Below are 18921 nucleotides of genomic sequence, written 5' to 3'. Positions count from 1 at the left end.
CAGGGGATGCAGCAGGGGAGAAGCAAATCTGCAACTTTTGAGAGAAAAACATTTTTATGGGCATCAGTGTTTATCAAAGCAAGATTTTAGCAGAAATTTAATTAAGTATGAATTATAATACGACAAATATTATATAAAAGTCTGAAAGAGAAGGTCAATGAAAACCACAGGAGTTAAGTGTCTTGAAACAATTTATGTTTGCTGTCTATCTGAAGAAAGATTAATTCAGTTAATCAAAACCACATCAAAGCATCACAGCTGCTGACAGACAAAATACTGCTTTATTCCAATGGGAAAGTTTGGTACTTCAGAAATAGAGAATGACCAGATTAGTAACAGGAAGAGAGGATAAAACAGGCTAAAAATAACATACTAAGATCCAACCATCCTATTATATTTTCCATGATACATACTACATATTCCAGTGTTAAGTAGTTATTTGAGAATAAACCAAGTAAATCAAGTTACATACAGAAAACATGGAACTGAACGAAATTAACATCAAAGTATGCATTTTTATTTTTAAGTGTTATGAACTTCAGTAAAAGAAAAAGAACAGTAAAAGTTCAACAGTGCTAAGTGTAACATTTTATCCCTGCTGTTTTGTCCACATTTGAGAACAAATTTGGAAAGAAACAATCTCTCCTTACAATCTCAATATCTCCTGAGAGCTACTATAATTATACTACAACAGAACCAAGAACATTAACTGTCATTTAGACTCTCATACAAAACCTTAAGCTGGATCTTGGAATTACACTTACATACTGCCATCCAATACATATGGCCACTCAATTTTCACTAAAGGAAGAAAAGAAAATCTAAGAAGGACACATAAGAACAACTTATTAGCATGATATTTCAATACATAATAGAACAAAGGCTCTCTTTTATCTCATCATTCAAGCACAATTCAACGGTAATAAAAATCCACGCAGACTGAACATATTGCTCCCTAAAAAAAAAATCTCCGTGTGCAAATTTTCCCCTTTTAGATGAGGTTGACAAAGGTTTGATGTGTCATCTGATGCTGTTGCCACTGTAGCAACAGTAATAATTCACAGGCAAGTAGGATGCAGCTACAATGCAGGTGAGACCAGAGTTCATCTGAGCAATTTTAGATTTCAAAAACTGAAGGAATAATACAAATACTTAAAAGAATCACCATTTACATTTTATGACTTTTAAGAGGTTATACCAAGCATACATTATGACAACCAGCCTGGCTGACTTAAGACAAGAAGTTAGCTTTTAAATTGCAACCAAGCAGCTCGAAATAAAAAAAAAATGCCTTGTTTCATTGTAACAGTTTTAGCAGGTTTGAAAAAGGCACTAATAAATACACAAAATGAAGTCAATCTTACCTTTAGCCACAGCTTCTTTATACTTTTCTTTGGCAGAATTTACTTCTTTTATTAGTTGCCTGTAACTAGATTTAAGTTTCTCTAGTTCTGTCTTTGTGACCTTTAAGAAAAGAGAAATATCAAAAGCATTAAAAAGACTTATTCTCAACACATTAAAAAACATAGCATTAGTAAAACAGAATTAACAGAATTTATTATTGAAAATAAGGATGTTACATTTTCCACTGGCTTGAGAAAATCTTAATAGGATGGTGCAAATTACATGATGTGAAATCAAAATCAATAAATGCAAGGAGTTAAGTAAGAGGCCTAAGACACAAACCCCCATTCACATCAATGTAATTAAAAATATATTTAGAAAATCCAGCTAATCATCAACAATATTCCATTCCAATTTCAAGGCAAAAAGACCAAACAAAAAGATGCTTAACAAATCATACTGGATTAAAATGTCCTACGCATAAGAAGGAGTTTCTTTTGCACCTAAAATAAAGCAAAATTTTTAGATATTACACTTCATACAAACGACTAAGGAACAGCAACTTGGCATGAAATAAACTATCAATGGTAAAACTTAAATCCTTAAAAAGGAAAACCAAACCAATAACCAAAAAACCCAAACAAAAACCCAGCTACAGAAGCAACCCCCAAATAAGAAACCTCTACCACGAACCTGAGCACTGAACATAACATTTTTGGTCACAAAATTAAGTTTTCTCTTCTACCCCCAGCATTCATTCAGTGTGTGACAAAACTAGTGCACTGTTCAGAAACAATCCCAAATCATGAACTTGCAAACGAAACGCAGTTACAAACCAGACATCACAATACCAAAAAACCTACCATGCATTGTAAGAAAAAAAATTTCCAAAAAACAAAAATTTAATTGGAAAATCACGGAAGAGAAATTATTAATTACTTTTAATGGAAATGCTCCTCTCAGTGAATGTAGAGAAAAAGAAGTTCATTCTACTGAAAAATTGTTCCTCTTGCAGCTGGCAGGAAGAAGGCTGAAGTTCACAATTTCCCCTTTTTTTCAGGAGGCAAGGCCCAGATAACACTACTTTCACCAACATCTGAAAACTTAATTAAATTCCTTAAAAACCCAACAAAGTGCTGTCTACAGCTTCTATTTTTGGGCCAACTGTGTAATATTTAATTTGAATAAATTAAACCTTTTCTCCACATCAATTACATATACTCATATTTCTAACCTCTGTAAATTATACACATCTGCTGTTATTATACACCAATAGAGGCAATATAGGAGAAACAACTTTATGACAATTTATATTTAAAGACATCATCACAAATGGAGAAAAATATGCAATTAAGAAGTAGTGAATTAAGACCTAAATAATAAGAACAGCTTCTCTTACAGAAAACTGAAAAATAAAAACAGGGCACTAGCATGACGAAACCTTTATAATAACTACATTATGATTCTTAGATTGTGTTTTTCCAACAGATAAAACCAACACCAAGAGCATGTCTGTTCCCAAAGAATGCTTAAGGAATTGAGACGGTCAAGGATTACTTTAAACTCCATTTTTATTTCAAAAGGTCTCACCCACCTAATCATAACAGCACTCTACTATTTTCCCCTTAAATTTCAAGAAAATTATTCAATATCTTAATGGAAACTGGAATAAATCTACAAGATACAAATCCATTACATTTGTGCAAAAGCCATGTTATTTACTGTTCTTAAAAATCTTCCCTGTAAGATTCCTCATTACAGATGTGTCTAGAATAAGAAAGGATGACACATATGCATTTCAGCTAAACACATTTTTATGCCATCTTATCCTAAAATAGGAGCTGCACAGACATTGATGTTCACAAACTTTGCATACTGTCCTGAAACATAATTAGGCATCTTACGTCTGTGCATAACAAAATCAGAAATAATACCACAGAACATGAGAAGTATTTTGAATTTCAGGGAATCATTCTCAAAGTGCTACAGGTACACAAAACCTTGAACAATGTCAGCTAACTATAGGAGAACCATATTCAAATACTTCTTTGCAAATTCAGGAAGGGGAAAAAAGGCAAACAACCCCAAAAAACCTCTAACCAAACAACAATGCAAGCTTAATCAGCAGGATGCAAAATACTTTTGCAGCTATGCAGCCCATAATAAATAAAGTTAATATGGTTTGGAATAATCATTTGGCAAGTGCTCAGTATGCATTATATTTTTTTGGAAAAGTCTTATTTTAAAAGACATTTTTATTAGAGGTTCTGTTAGAGTTTGGCCTATTAACAGAAAACAAAACATTGCATAGTCTCTTTTCAAAGTATACCTGAGCTTACAGCAGTCTTACTCCGTTCAGCCTCTCTTTCTTATCTTTTTCTCTTTCTGCAATTCTTCTGTTATTTCTAACACATGCTACCAGCTTTTCCTCTTCTTCCACTCCGACTTTTTTGAGGTGCACCAATTCATAAGTAGCAGCAAGTGATTATTTGGCTTGAAGTTTTATTAGATAATGACAGCCTACTGACCATGAATCAAAAAAGACATCCCCATAGTCCCTACTTGAGGAAGATGCCAAGATTCCAGCATATTATAGAGCAATCTTATTAGAGCCAATATGTTTAACTTAAAATAGCCTTAGTTTAAATTACAGAATAGCTCCAAGTACTTCTCAGAACCGGCCCAAGAATCTTTTACTCATCAATTCATGACAGTGTTACTGCTTTACTCAGATGTTACATTTAATTGCACTAGTTCAAATACCAAATTCTCTGCTGGAATAAAGAAGAAACAGCACTTCTCCTCCTCTCAGCAGACCTTTCAGACTATTGCTCTGCTATTTGACACCTGTAGCTAAATTTCCCCCAGAGCATCTGAAACTGTGATTTCTGTCAGCTTTACTGACAAGATACAGCACTTTGAACACAAGCAGGATATCAGATATGTCATGGAAAACTCTCTGAAGAGTTTCACCTGCAGCCTCAATCTTCGGTTTCGGTTTACACCTGCTTTATATTTTAGACTAGAGACTAACACTCTGTCCTCTCCCAAAAGAGTCCAGACTGCCAAGAGCACTCATTAAGGACAGTTTCCAGTGCCCTGGACCCATGAATGTCTAGAGAGGAATTAGAACAGGAAAAGAGATGGAATAGAGAAGTATCACACAAGAATTCATTATCCTCTACTAGAATAACATTTCCAGTTCTATCTGTCCACGGAAATTCATATGGAAGAAACTTTTTAATCTTTGCCTTATCAGCTAGCAGGAAAGAAAATCGGCGTAGAAAATTATTAAAATTTAACTAAGCATTCGACATACCACCCACTACGCTTTCACCACAGCATGAACAAAACCCAAAAAAGCCACTCTTAATTTAATATTTTTAAACATAGAGAATTATAATCAATTTATCAAGCACAGATTAATAAAATACCTTGTACATCTCCGCTTCAATTTGTTGATGAACACCTACGAAACTCTTCTTAACTTGCTGCTTATCTTTGATCATCATTGTAAGCCTATGCAAGGGCCCAGAATTAAGATCCTCTGCATGTGTCTTCATTATTTTGCTCAGCTGTTCTGTTTGCTGTACTACGAGCAACCAAGACTATAAAAAAGAACAAAAAAGCACTTATTTATTTCAGCTCAATAATAACCAAACAATTAATAAGAGCTGTGGGAAAAGATGCATCACTGTTTAAAAAAGTTCAGTAAAATAACTAATTCTAAGCTCACCCAAATGCATTTGAGATCCTCCTGGAACAGCAAAATCATGCCTCAATCTCACTCAAAAAACCATTAAAAAACGTCAGAGACAAAAATACAATATTAAATATTCACCCTTCAGCATTGTCCTAGTATTTCGGTACACCAAAGAAAGCACTGCAGCCTTTTTTTAAAATACACCCCCAACACCCCTGAGAACTATGTTCCTACACCCTCTGTCCTCCTGTTTTGCCCCAGAGTTGCTCTGCCTAAGCTGACTTCCACCTTTCTCTGAATACCTGATAGCAATACTTGAAGGGTGGTGGTTTAAGAGGACACCATTACATCAGCTGCCTCACACAGTCAAGCCACCAGTACCAAAGCACAGACACAACACCCATCTGTCACTGGAACCCAGCATCCTTCTGTACCCTGGCTTTAATAGCTTCCTTGGACATTCTGTCAGTTTTCAGGACAGCTTAATGTGCTGTGTGTGGCTTTGAATATGGATGAACATCTACAGATATCAGAGACACAAATGTGAAATTAAACTTCAGTTCAAATAAAATCTTGGCTACCCTCAAGACTGCTGTCACACATTGGATTCCTTAAAGATAACTCCCTGACAATGAATGCTGTGCTATAGCTAAGATTTCAGAGTGGCTACATGCCACAGAATTGCAAGGTTTTAAAGGCAGCTAGCATATGAGTTCTATTGGTATTTATTGTGGTTCTTACTAAAACAGAAATTAATCCGAGATAAAAACCTTAGAAAATAATTTGTTTCTTAGCTTTGAGGTTTCTTTATATAGAGTATGCAAACATATATACCTAATATTTCCATTTCTACATGACAATGTTGCAACAGAAACTCGATTATAAAGAACAAAACAAAAGACAATTGACTGCCCCATATATTGGACTATCTTTAATATTTCTTCCAGCTTGTAAATATCCCACAGATTGGCACAGAGATATCTGGACTGCTTAAAGTGTCATGTTATAAAATGTCAAGGCCTAAAGCTTTCCTACTGTGGCTGGAGACCATTTCAGAAGCCATACTGCAAAGCTGCATAGGATAAGGGCACTGAACATTTGTGTGAGAAGAGTGGGCCTTTGTGGTTACAGAAGAGTTCATAAAAGTGCTCTCAGAGGTGAAAATGTAGTCAGAATCTATTTTCCATAAGGCTGATTTATTACCGATGAAACAACTACTGTTTGAATCCTGAAAAATCACACCAAAAACATTTTTCAACAGTACAGGTATTTCAAAGAAATGCTTAGTTTACAAGTCATGAAATGAGCTTAAATAAGCCAGAAACATAGCAATTACTTCCCTTTCTACTAAAAAAAAAAACGCCTATTTCCCTGTTCTTCACATCACTCTTTCCATCAGGAAAAGGGAAAAGCGATGTTTCCATATGGAAATAGCAGTAAAGCAGGATTTCTGTGCTTTGTATTATTATATTTTATTATTTTAAATCAGGACAAGGTCTGGAAGCTCTTAAAAAAACAGAGCACAGATTTTCCCAAACTCCATGTCTCTCTAAGTGCTCACTCTTACTGCACACTTAGAGATCAAATCAAGCCAAAACAAACAACCACAACAACAAAACCAACCAAACAAAACCCATTAAAAATTAAACATCTTGCTATTGGGTTTTAATGCCACAAAATGCCAAATAATACCACAATAACAAAAACAGGTGTTTTGTATCTTAGAAGATGTAAGAAACTAGACTCATTTTCTATAATATTTGCATCATTCTTTGGTTCTTTAAAATGTCAGGCAGAGAGAAAAAAAGTATCACAAAATATTAAAATAAATTAGAATGAGATCAGTAAATAACCAATAATTCAGGCTTTTTAACGGCCAAAACCAGTAACATAATGTGTCACTACATATCTACAAAACCCAAGGTGTCAGTGAAATTATAAGGTAAGCCCATATAAAAGATCTGCCAGTCCAAATGAATATTTTTGCTGTTAAAATGTAGAAAACAGAGGAAACATAGAAATCAGAGATGCAACTTCGTGAAAAATTACACCGCCTTAAGAGAAAAAAAAAAGGGAATGAAAATGATGCTGAAGGACAACTTGAGCGCCTCTGTCCAAAATAAGATTTCAAAATGTGACATGCACACCTCTTTTCGAGCCAAGAAGAACATGGTTAAGTCAGATCTCCAGATTTGTTCAATTTATCTGCTCTCAAGAAGTGCTCATGTTATTAACATGAACTGTCCTGAACTGAGATACTTATGTGAAGGTTAATGGTTGTTTAAACCTTATAACGCTAAATACTCTGTGCCAATGAAAAAAAAAAGGGCAGTATTTCAATTTGCAAGGCTAGAATTATTGTGAGGGAGGGAAGCAACAACAGAACATGTTATATATAAACACTACACAGTGCTGAAGCAGCCCATCTACAGTAGCAAAGCCTTCAAGTCTCCCACAGCCAATCTAACACTGTATACATCCATCCTGCCGCACACGGAGCAGTCCTGTACCTAATGCTACACCACAGCCACTGTCCAAGCAGCCATCCCATAAGCCCACAACATAAAAACTGCTCTGTCTGAAATTTAACCTGACCCAGAAAGGGTGTTTTCCTGCAGAGAGAAAATGAGGATTCATGCCAGACTGAATGCACTGTGTAACCACTACTGAACAAGGGCCAAGAACTGAATAAGCCATCAGAACAGAATAGTCTTCTCTTGTTAGTAGAGAATCCTGATCCAGAGTAAAACTTTCAAACAGGTGATAAGGGAAGTTTGCTTCATTATTACATTTATTTGGACTTGCTCTAAATCTAAAAACCAGTAATTTGGAGAAGAGAAAGCCTTACCTTTTTAAAAAGTCAACACAGTTATTTTAAACAGAATACAAAATAACCTCACAATTACAAGAAACATCCTGAATTAATGTTTTGTTCTTACAGCACATGCTGCAGTGTGAGTAACAGCTGGAATGCTAGGCTTTGACTTGGTTTCCTGGCATTTTTCTATTTCTGTCACAAATTCTATATAACATAAACAATAGTTCCTATCTTAAAAGAAAAGATTACTATAGCATACTTGATTTTCAAAGCACTAAACAAAGAAGCAGGCTCAACCCATTTATGTAAAATACTGATTTTCAAAAATCAGGATTGATTCTCATTCACTTAATTTTTTCAAAAGAAGATTAAAGCACAACTTCTGTACATTTCACTGAGAAACTAAAATAATCCATTTTAAATACTTTGGCAACATTAACTCTCAAGACTGAATGGATAGGAATCCAACTCAAACTAAAAAAAAAACAAAAGTAAACCCAAAACCCAAGGAAATTCCAAATTCAAACTTCAGACTTACCTTGGACACATTGCTGATATAATCCAATTGACAAGCGCTCTCTTTGTCAACTTGGTTACAAAGATTCTGTAAAGTGGACGCATATTCTTTATCACTTTTTACTCTCATAACCATAAATTTCTTCACTGTTTCCAGCAGTCGTAGTTCCCAGTCTTGCAGTTTTAATAAAGCATCATGAGAATACTTCAGGTCACCTCCAAACCCCATTTTTTAAGGCACTATATACCAGACAGGGGAAAATACAGGCTCTTCACCACATCTGAAAGGAGAACAAGACTGATAAGACAATTATCAAAAGAAAAAACTTCTGGTGAGACAAAGACTAGTGCCTAAACCCTGTAATTACCTAATCATAAGGTTAACCACATACATTAACCTCCTCAGTATAAACTAAAAGGAGGCTCAGAGCACTGTTTTGAACAACAAACTCTGACTGGAAAAGATTTCAGCCTTAGAATTTCAGTTTCCATTTCTGCAAAAACATTCCTCCCTAACTTAAAGTACAGTATGAAAGAAAACATAACGAAGACAAGCACTTAAGACCAATCTACATATTTAACCAAATAAGCACAGCTAACAGTATCTCCAGACAAGCTGCCAGCTGCACTTTTCTACTCCTGGTGACCTGAAACATTTGTTTCTCATGTTTACTCTCCTAACAGCACAGAAAAATCCAGATAAAACACCAATTCTCAGGCACTGCATCTGTGGGAAGTTGATAACTATTGAGAAGCTAGTTTGCTCCTAAACCCTGTCTTAACAGGCCATTAAACCTGCAGATTCAATCTCCCAAAAACCAGAAAATATCCCTAAGTAGGTTTCCCATCCAACCATATACTGGTTCCCTGGGTCAGAGTTCTTTAGTTCACACCATTTTACCCTAGGACACTCCAGTCTTACTGTACCAAATTGACATAAAGTAAGATTGATAAACAGATAAAATATCCTGCCTTATGAAATTCTGTAGCAAAACCAAGGGTAAAGACACATTGCTAGAGCTAGCTCTGAAATACGTTCATCTGATGCTGATAAACACACAGCTACATTGTGGAAGAACTGAAACCACACAAAGAAGTAATTCCTACACACTCTTGCACACGGTTTTGTAATGTGGGCTGAACCCTCTTTTCTGTGTACACACCAACCACCTGTTCCTATACTAATCAGCTTCAACTAGGTAAGATAAACTTACATAAACTGCAACCCTTATCTCTAGACTGTAGTGCAGCCTCAGCCTGTACACTGCCTATTCAGTAATCTCTGCACTATAGCAAAGTCTTGGCTCTTTTTAACACAGAAATACCAATTTCTTCACAGGCTTTACAGATTAAAACTTAAATTAGCAATGTTCCACAAACATTAACAAATTTATCTTCCTAGCAATCCATTGAGGGAAGTAGGACTAATATTCTTATCTTACACTAAGAAATGAGAGACATAAACTAACGTCAACACTGTGGCAGCTCATACCAGTATGTACAAGGCTTAAAGACAGACTTTTCAGAGTGCCTAGCATTTTTAGCATGCTAGGTATTCAGAAAAAAAATATGTTACTGGCTTCAGTTACTGCACGAAATTTCTGATTTTGCAAATCAGAACATCAAGCAACCCCTGAAATAAGCCTCATGTACTATGTGTTTATTCTTAGAATATAAACCATGCTACAAAACAAACCAAAGATCCAATAAAGAAAATTAGAACAAGTGCCACATTACTACATATCTACACAATACAGATAAGTCAAAGCTTAAACCTGTAAGCTTTCCAAAGCACCTTAATTTGAAGCTGTATATTTTAGTCAGAATACTTCTTGATGGCTAGGAATTCAATCATACACAGTAACAGTAAATAGTTTATGTTGGCTGCATTTATGAACTATGTCATTATTAGTAGCATTAGGAAAATACCTACACAGTTAAAACTGAGGAACACTTGCAGAACCACAAACATTTTAGTAACATGAACAAAAGGAAAAAAATCTTAAAATGCCTGTTTATTAACATGACTAAAGTTGCAGTACTGAATTTTCAATGCCCTTTAGATCTAAATCTATTTTTATGTCTTTTCACCTTTCTCCTACCTCATTTTAGTACATTACCTAACTCTCCTAGCCAACAGCTGTGAGAAAAGATAGTATCCTTGTTTTCTTACATCAGATTTAGGAAAGATAGGAACTGAATCTCACAGTGAAGATCAGCCTTGCATTAATGAGCAAAGTAATAGCTTGCTTGCTTTTTCCCTAGCCTCTGTTTTCTACTGAGAGACAGTATGGCAAGGGAAGGAGGAAATATTCTCAGCATGTGATATTTTAGTCTGCTTCTATTGACTTACAAAGGAGATACAGGATTACAAAAATCAATAGAACAAAAGACCAAACAATATCTCACTCCAGCCTGCTAAGTTGCTCTTAGCAGCAATCAGATTTTTTCCAATTCCACTATGAGATGTCTGGATACATAGGCAAAAATTGTAAACACACTGGACTCCAGTCTTTATTTTAAATTATTCCTTTATCTGGGAAAGAAGCAGCACAGCATAAAACTGTTTTGCAAAAGTGGTAAAATTTTGATTTGCTAAAACTAACAAGCAAAAAGTCTGAGAACTGATGATTCCCAAGTGGGTAGCCAGCTGCCATGTGACTTCCATGTAAATTGAGAAAATGTTCAACCAAGACATCCAGCCAAATTCAAGTGCTTTATTGTGGAGGCACAGAAATGGTGAAGAAGTATTCAAGACCTAAGCCCCTTGACTAAGCTTAAATTTTGATAATCTAAAAACCAATTCTGTCACTTAAAACCACTTGGTTTTTTTAATGTTTTTTAATATTTTTTTAAAAACTGAAAACAGTACAGATCACACAGCCATTAATTTGAAGTCAGAACTGTATGACTTACAAAACACATGAACACACAAGTCTGATTTTCAAATACTCTTAAAAAACACAAGCATATTTTGAAAGGCCAGTGTTCAAAAAAACAGTATCTGGCACCAACACAGACAGGTATTTTTTCAAGTTTGCTATCTCCCTCATTAGTGACCACAGATGAGATGACAGCTGCCCTATAGGGTCAGACCAATACAACAGAATATTTCAGTCAGGAGGGACCTACAGTGATCACCCACCCACAGTAATGCATTTAGATCAGCCCTGTGTCTCCAACCATGGCACCAGAAGACGTTTAAGAACAGCAGACTAGCTGGGCTGCCACTCATGTGATTCTCCTTGTGCTTCCCCACCTTCACATCTACTGGATTATGGAGTACTAATATTCCCATATTTTTTGGCTTTATCATACAATATTAAAATACTCACACTGAAAGATGGAGATCCCCAGACAGATTTTGCAATCACACAACACTAGCAAGTTGAGAAATCAGCCAAAACAGCAAAATCTGAACCCAGAAAAAATTTAATGTGGAACTGGTATAAGATATGAAGAGTTTGAGACACAAGCATGCCTTCTTCTTTAATGTTCAAAAGATGAAAATAAGTGTGAGAGCTATTCTAGGGGGGAAAAAATTCTCAAAAAAACATGGGAGAGTACTTTATCTTAATTGAAAAACCAGAGATACAGAGATGGCAGAATGTTTTAAAACAAGCTAGACAGAGAAGTGATAACAACAAACATGATATGCTAAATTCATACAGAAATAAAAACCTTCAGGAATTGCTTTACTCTTACTGTGAAGAGATTTCTTCTGCTTCTGGTAGATACCCATGACGTTTATCTCTTTTTCCACATGTGAACAAAGCTTGCATAATTTGACATGCCAGTGAAGTTTCAAACAGAATTGTACCATGTCTTGTAAAAGCAATAAAATACCAGTACCACCAAATAAGACAAATGAGCTTCAGCTATTTTTTTATATATTGAAATATAAGAACATATATAATATCTTACAAGATATATAACAGAATATCCTATATTATCTATTATGGACATAGATACAGATGGCTAAAAAAATTACTGTATATGCAGTACCTGCAAATTAGCCAAAAAATATTTGTTAAATTTAGGAGTAAAACATGTCTCAGTCAATTCTAAGGAAGTAGGACCTACTTTCTTCATAGTGTTATACTCAAAACAGCAAACTAAACATTCACAGGAAGTGCACACTAAATGTACATTTAATAATATAGTGTGAATGAGCAACCAGATCTCAAACTGTTTTAAATTTAAGCAGAGTTACCAAAGACAATTTAAAATTTCTCTCAACCACCAACACAGTGGTGCAGTCAGATTCCAAACAAATCAATGTTAATTTTTTTTCAGCCTGAAAGTGAGAAATTTCAAGGAAGTTGCTAGTCACATTATCCTTCAATATTGTAACACTCCCGTCAGGAAAAAAGCCAGTATTCCAATTAGTCATGCTGCTGGATTCCAGCAGCAACTCTGAAGAATGTAGTTTCCATAACCAATGTACATTTAATTTAAAGATTGCAATCTGTCTGTGATACATGATGCGGCCATACTGTTTCAGACCAAAGGTCCTGTGTCTGACACTGCCTGAAATCAAATGAGCAAGGAAGAACAGAGCATGCACAATGCAACACTTTCACAAGGTGCTCTCCTACGCTTGTAATAACTGGTGTCTTCTGCTACATATTGCCATCAATTATATCCAAGGTTATGAGTTTACAAACTTAAAATAATGATGGATCTACACATCAGTTGGAACTTGTGGTTTCACCGTACCAGTGACAAGGTAGGCAACTAAAAAACCACAAACCCAGAAAGCACACCTAGCGCCCAGTTAAATTCAGAATACGAAAGCACATCACAGATCTGGATTCTCTTCATATGCTGACCCTGAATTTAGATTGTTCCTAAATCTGCATGGGCTCCAAATCATAGAGAATACAGAACATCTTTTATTCTGTAAACACTTTCTACAAATATTAAAAATATCTCAGAATCAGAAATGAAAGAGGATTTGGATTCAGGAGACAAATCCTTAAAATCAAGGCTTTTATACTAAACTAAAAGCATTTTTACAATAGATTATCAATTTGTTAGACAGTCCTTCTCAATTTCTCAATGTGAGGCTTACAGTAGTTATATTCCATTAAAATAATGAAATAAATTGCTCTTACCACTCCATCCACACCTTAAACAAAAAATAGACATCAAACAATTGACATTTCTGTTAGTGTAGGATTTATTCCTGGAATGCACAAGACCATGAAATACAAAACACATGCACTATCTACCATTTGTTTACACTAATCTCATATTCCTAAGAACATCTTTGTATGCACAGGTATGATGTATACAACATAAACTAGCAAAACTAATCCTTCTGCACAGCTTTTGTGAACAATAAACATCTGAAGGGGTAATAAAAGTTTGTCTCATTATTTCAAAGCTGATTTGAAATACCGGTCCCCACAAAGCAAAGCAGGCAGCTAATTTTCAGGAAGGCTTTTCTGCAAAGCATAACTTGCTCACATACCTTATAAGTTTTCCTTTAGAAATGTCCTTTAGTACAGTTTCCTATGTCAGCAGCTACTTCCTTTGATTTTCACCTACTGAAATATACTTTTTTTTCTTTTCTGGGGACTCTGTGAAAGAAAAACATATCAAACTTCTTTTAACTATCTCACCATTCTCAAATACATTGCAAAACTCAAACTTAGGTAAGTTGCCCTGCATTTTCAGATTACCAGAAGCCAGTTTAAAAAAAAATAGTTCAACTAAGAAAAGAGCAGATTTCTCAAATGACTGCTAGCAGTAGTATGCGATCACTTCATACACATAATTTTAGTGAAGAAATAATTTTGCCTCTACACATGTAAGAGAAGATTTTTCTTTAAGTTCCTGGAATTTCTCATGGCAAGTGTACTGTAGCTGAAAAATTAGCCAATTTTATTTAAGGATGAACCTTGCCCTTGGTAAAATGAAAACAGAAACCTATTAAGGAAAATGACAGCATGGAAGACCCAAGTTTGTTATATGAAAGACCAAGTTAGTAGTGGTATTTTCACAAAAGTGAAAGAAAACAAGTGCAAAAAGGAACCACTCAAGACACTTAAATTTCTATCTGGCTCTAACTACTCTGATACCTAGAAAAGTAGGAGGTCAGGAAGTTAGGATGATTAGCAGGACCAAAACTTCATATTGTAACTCTGGACCACAATTTAGGTAAAGCAAACTGACAAAAAAGGGTTTTGAGGGTTTATATTAAGAAAAAAATATATTTGATTTAAAAAATGGTAAGGAACAAGGTTTGCACACAGCTTACAAGTGCAAGGTATAATGTATAATCTCTACATGTGGACCCATGATAAGCATTCACTCACAATCTCACACCACAATGTCCAACTTCAAATGAGACATTCCACAACAGTTTAGCAATGCCCTCAAAAGGAAAAAACACATAAAGCAAAACTGAAAGAAAGACACAATGTGTAGGGGTGAAGAAAGCAAAACTATTTTCAAAATCTCCATTATTTAAAACAAAGCACTGATCACAGACACATTCATAAAATCTTCCAAAGAGACAGTTGCTTAATTCAAGCAGGCATTATTTAGTATTCCTTTCTGGTTACTTAGTGACATTTGAGAAACAAAGAACTGCCTAATATAAATACAAAACTTCTATTCTCCATGACCAAAAATAAAAAAGACTGATTGATGCTAAGATTCAGGCACTAAAAAGGAACAACAGCTATGCAAGCAGATAGGAAAGGAGAAAAACAACCACAGGAGGTTACAAGCATTATAAAATTAATCACATTTCTAAGAAACAGATATAAAATCATCTGTTCCAAAGTTGCAAAGCCCAAGGGTAAGTCTCCACTAGCAAAAAAGTACAAGCAAGAGTAAAACATTAGAGTAAATTTTGCTCATCTTAGTAACACAAATACAAACTGGGTGGAAACACCAGACTGCCACTGGACAGGAGCATAAATCCTAATCCCCATTCAAATGGGACGCATGATAGTGGAACAAACATCACCACCAGCACCTGGGTGCATTCAAGTTTCATGCAGATGTTAAGAACTGCATGTGGAAAAATGAAGCCCACAAAAAATTCCATTTATCAAATGAAACAACAAACTGGAGCCACTTCAACACAAAAAAGTTCTATCTTCTGCTCCCTGAATACGAACAACAACAACCTTTTTTTCTCTTTTTAAGGAACTACGCTATCACATATTTTAGAGTGCAAAATTTTGTTTGTGAATAAGAAAACTGAATGCAAACCCAAGTTTTCTTTAGAATTCCAGTCACTGTTAACTTTTTACCTATGTGCATTTTTTCATCTGCACACAGGTCATTAGTAGAACTTAAAGCTAGTAATGCAAGTCCAATACAGGTCTAATTGATAGGCATAGACTAGCTAGTACATGGAAGCATAAAAAAATCTTTCCAGTGAATTGCACAGCCATCTGTCAGAGAGCAATAAAATCTCAAAAAAATTCCATTCTTATTTCTGAGCTCAAACATACCAGAATGTGATACTAAACAAACATCTTGCTACCTCAATGCAATAATTCACTATTGCTAATGGACATATAAAAGACAAATTTTTAAGAAGATAAAGTCAGAACAGAAAACTTGGATGACCTGTTGTTTTCTGAAACTACTAACAAGACAGTTAAGGCCAACCCCCAAATCAGATCCTCTTCAGATTTAGGATATATAAGGCATTTTCTAAAAATGAAACATCCGAGAGGCAATTAAAAATATCAAATTAATAGTATGAATTCACCAGAATCAGATGCTATTGAGCCAAAGCACTGAAGCATCAGCTATCAAATTTCCACAATATGAATTCTGCAAAAACTTAGGCTTAAGGTGAGCCAAGAAAAGAAGTATCAAGAGCAGAAAGAAAATTAAATTTTCTTCAGATGGGACAAGGTAATCAGAAGCACAACACAGTTTGACTCTGATACTGCACAAGGCGGTTAAAAGCACGCCTGTAGACTAGAACCTGTAGGCTAGAACAATTCAAAAGAAAAAAAGAACAATGCAGCTTTTACAGAGCAAACTCACGTTTCACAACTTTAAGAGTTTTATGAAGGCATCAAGTATCCAGTGGGAAAACGTGTTGAAAGTAGAAAGTTTCTGCTGATGTCTTTGATAGGAACCTATCAGAGAACTGAAGACCTTGCAGGGTAAGAATTAAGAGATGAAGATTAGCAGGGGAAATAATCTGTGCCAGGACTTGGGCTGCTCTTCAGAATGGTTACCTGCCTATACATCACTGCAGAAGCATCTGTACTTTATACAAAATTATTATGATTCATCAAAACCAACATATCATTACAAAACTTACAAAACCTCAGAACACTGAGCAGCAAGCACAGAAAACAGCAGATGAAGTCACATATCAATAAATGCAACATAATACACTGGTAGGAGTTATTTAATAACAGTACCAGAAAAAGCTGTAGTAGTCTCTGAACAGACACCTTCAAAAGCATTTGTTCAGTGCTTTCAAGTAGTCAAGTTAGAAACCATCCAGAATATTAAACTATTTTTTTAATGAAGGGAAAGGAAAACCTAACATGTCCTTATGCTACTGATACATTAGTGGTATTCCTGTATGTTCAGGTTCTTCTAGCTAAAGAAAAACATAAAGCACAAAAAAATACATAGAAAATACTGATCATAGCATGGAGCAGCTTACACACAGAAAAAAGAAAATTTTTAGCTCACAAAAAAGGTAAGAATGACAGGGGTAAGACCAAAGTACACCAAAAGAAAAAATCATCATAGCACAAAGCGTTATGCTATGTCAAATGCCTCAAGTATTTTCCAGAAGAACTTGAGAACATCAAATGAAATTTTTTAGAAGTTGCTCTTTGCCCAGTAAATAATTAAATTAGATAAGTTAGATAATTCAGTGCCTAAAGACATATGTGAGACCATGAAACAAAGAAATACAAACATTATACAAACATTATAAAAACTCATTCAAAAAATCAGATTTGTAAAACAGCAAGAGTTCCATCTTAAGATGTCTCTAAACTGTAAAAGCAGAACAGGAACTATACTTACAGCCCCTTCTTATCTGACAGTAGCAAGTACTGAGCTACATGGATTTTACTTGGTAATGCAATAACATCCTCAGACAGTACACTCTCACTTTCCCATTCCTGCACCTGTAGGAAGACTACATTTTTTTAGCAGTTCCTGTAGCTGTGATGTTATTAAAAAGAAACGCAAATCAGAAGCAGTGGGTTTCATCAAAAAACAGCATTTATACTTAGCAGCAGTCCAAAAAAAAAAGGCAAAACAGATAGAAGCCCAAAAACATAGCTCACAGATTCTCTGCCTAGAATCACAAGATACAATTCTAATTTTTTCAATCTTTCGTTTTAAACCATTTTCTAAACCACTGCTGTCCTCTAAACACCCTGCAACCGGTCTCCATCTCACATAAGAAGTCAGAAGTTAAAACAGTGGGATACTGTAGAACCAACCAACTCTGACAAGAACAGAGAAAGCAGTTCAAATTACTTTCAAGCTCCTTGCTCGTGTGCTTACCCTCTAACAACTTGATAATATATCCTTATTTGTTCATTATCCAAAAATTCATGTTCTTTTTCCACATAACTTCATCTTCCCCCACCACACATCCATTCTGTCCAGCCTACAGACAGCCAGTGAGCTTTCATACTCACTGACCCCTGCTTTGCTCCAGATGACATCTCCCGTTTTCTAAGACTATTCACAACAGTAATCTCATTCTCCTCCCCACCTTCAGCTGTTTCCTACTTCCCACGGCCTGGTAACTTTCTCAGCACGTTCTTCATCATCTCAGGCCTTCTGTGAAAGAATGGGCAAAGGGTGGAGCTGACATCTGCTAGCAAACCAGGCAGTCAGTACTTTTTAGGTGCAGTTACTCAAGCCATTTTGTTTCCACCCGACAGAAACTTCTACTTTACAGTCACAGCTAAATAGCAAGACTGAATCTCATCAGGCAGACAAACAAGAAGGTGAAAGCAGATACAGGTTAAGAAGAAAAGAGCTAGTCCAGCTGACACAAGTCATATCCTGTCACTAATGCTTCAAGACCCTTCTCTTGTCTTGTTAACTCTGAAAAAGTGACAAAATCAGCCATACTCCCTTCTTTTGGTTCCAAAGGTAAACATGCCTAGTTTCCTGTTACCTTTCATGTGTTTACAAGGGAAAAAAAAGCTTTCCTTCCTCTATTTTTCCAAGAATTACACTTTCCCTTAATTCAGGACTCAAGGAAAGGCAGAGAAAAACATGGCCTCAATACAGAATTCCTGACTGACAAATTTTTACTGACCTCTCAACTTTGCAGTATTGCAACATGTATCTTCACACTAGAACCTAAAAGGAAAATGGATTGAGCAGGATAAGGCCGCTACAGGTGACAATCACAGGGCAGGTACTGTGCATTTCCAACCCTGTTAATCAATTCTACCAGCTAAAAAGAAAGGCTGCTCCGGAATTACAAAGAAATACATAATGTTAAAATGTCCAATAATTGGCCACAAATTGAAAACAGAATAAAAAATACATCAGTGACTAAAGCTCA

General features: G+C 35.5%; 1 protein-coding gene across 7 annotated transcripts in view; it reads right to left on the bottom strand.

Moving 5' to 3' along the window:
* The window catches only part of FER (FER tyrosine kinase), a 159179-nt gene that overhangs the window by 132644 nt on the left and 7614 nt on the right, over positions 1 to 18921 (bottom strand). For 4 of the 7 annotated variants that reach the window (XM_039733399.1, XM_039733401.1, XM_039733402.1 and 1 more), the window contains exons 2-5: positions 13858 to 13966; positions 8404 to 8662; positions 4779 to 4952; positions 1365 to 1464 (exon numbers count right to left, since the gene is read on the bottom strand). In XM_039733399.1, the coding sequence (XP_039589333.1) occupies positions 1365 to 1464; positions 4779 to 4952; positions 8404 to 8610 (481 nt within the window). In that variant the 5' untranslated portion in view covers positions 8611 to 8662; positions 13858 to 13966. Of the gene's footprint in view, positions 1 to 1364; positions 1465 to 4778; positions 4953 to 8403; positions 8663 to 13857; positions 13967 to 16403; positions 16518 to 18921 lie in introns of those variants that run through there. The other 3 variants (XM_039733404.1, XM_039733405.1, XM_039733403.1) reach the window with 2 other exon arrangements.

The sequence above is a fragment of the Passer montanus genome, unplaced genomic scaffold (assembly GCF_014805655.1).
Source record: "Passer montanus isolate IOZ18808 unplaced genomic scaffold, ASM1480565v1 scaffold87, whole genome shotgun sequence".
In the NCBI taxonomy this organism is placed as follows: domain Eukaryota; kingdom Metazoa; phylum Chordata; class Aves; order Passeriformes; family Passeridae; genus Passer; species Passer montanus.
Note: the sequence above shows the minus strand (reverse complement) of the source record. Positions and strands in the feature narration are given on the sequence as shown.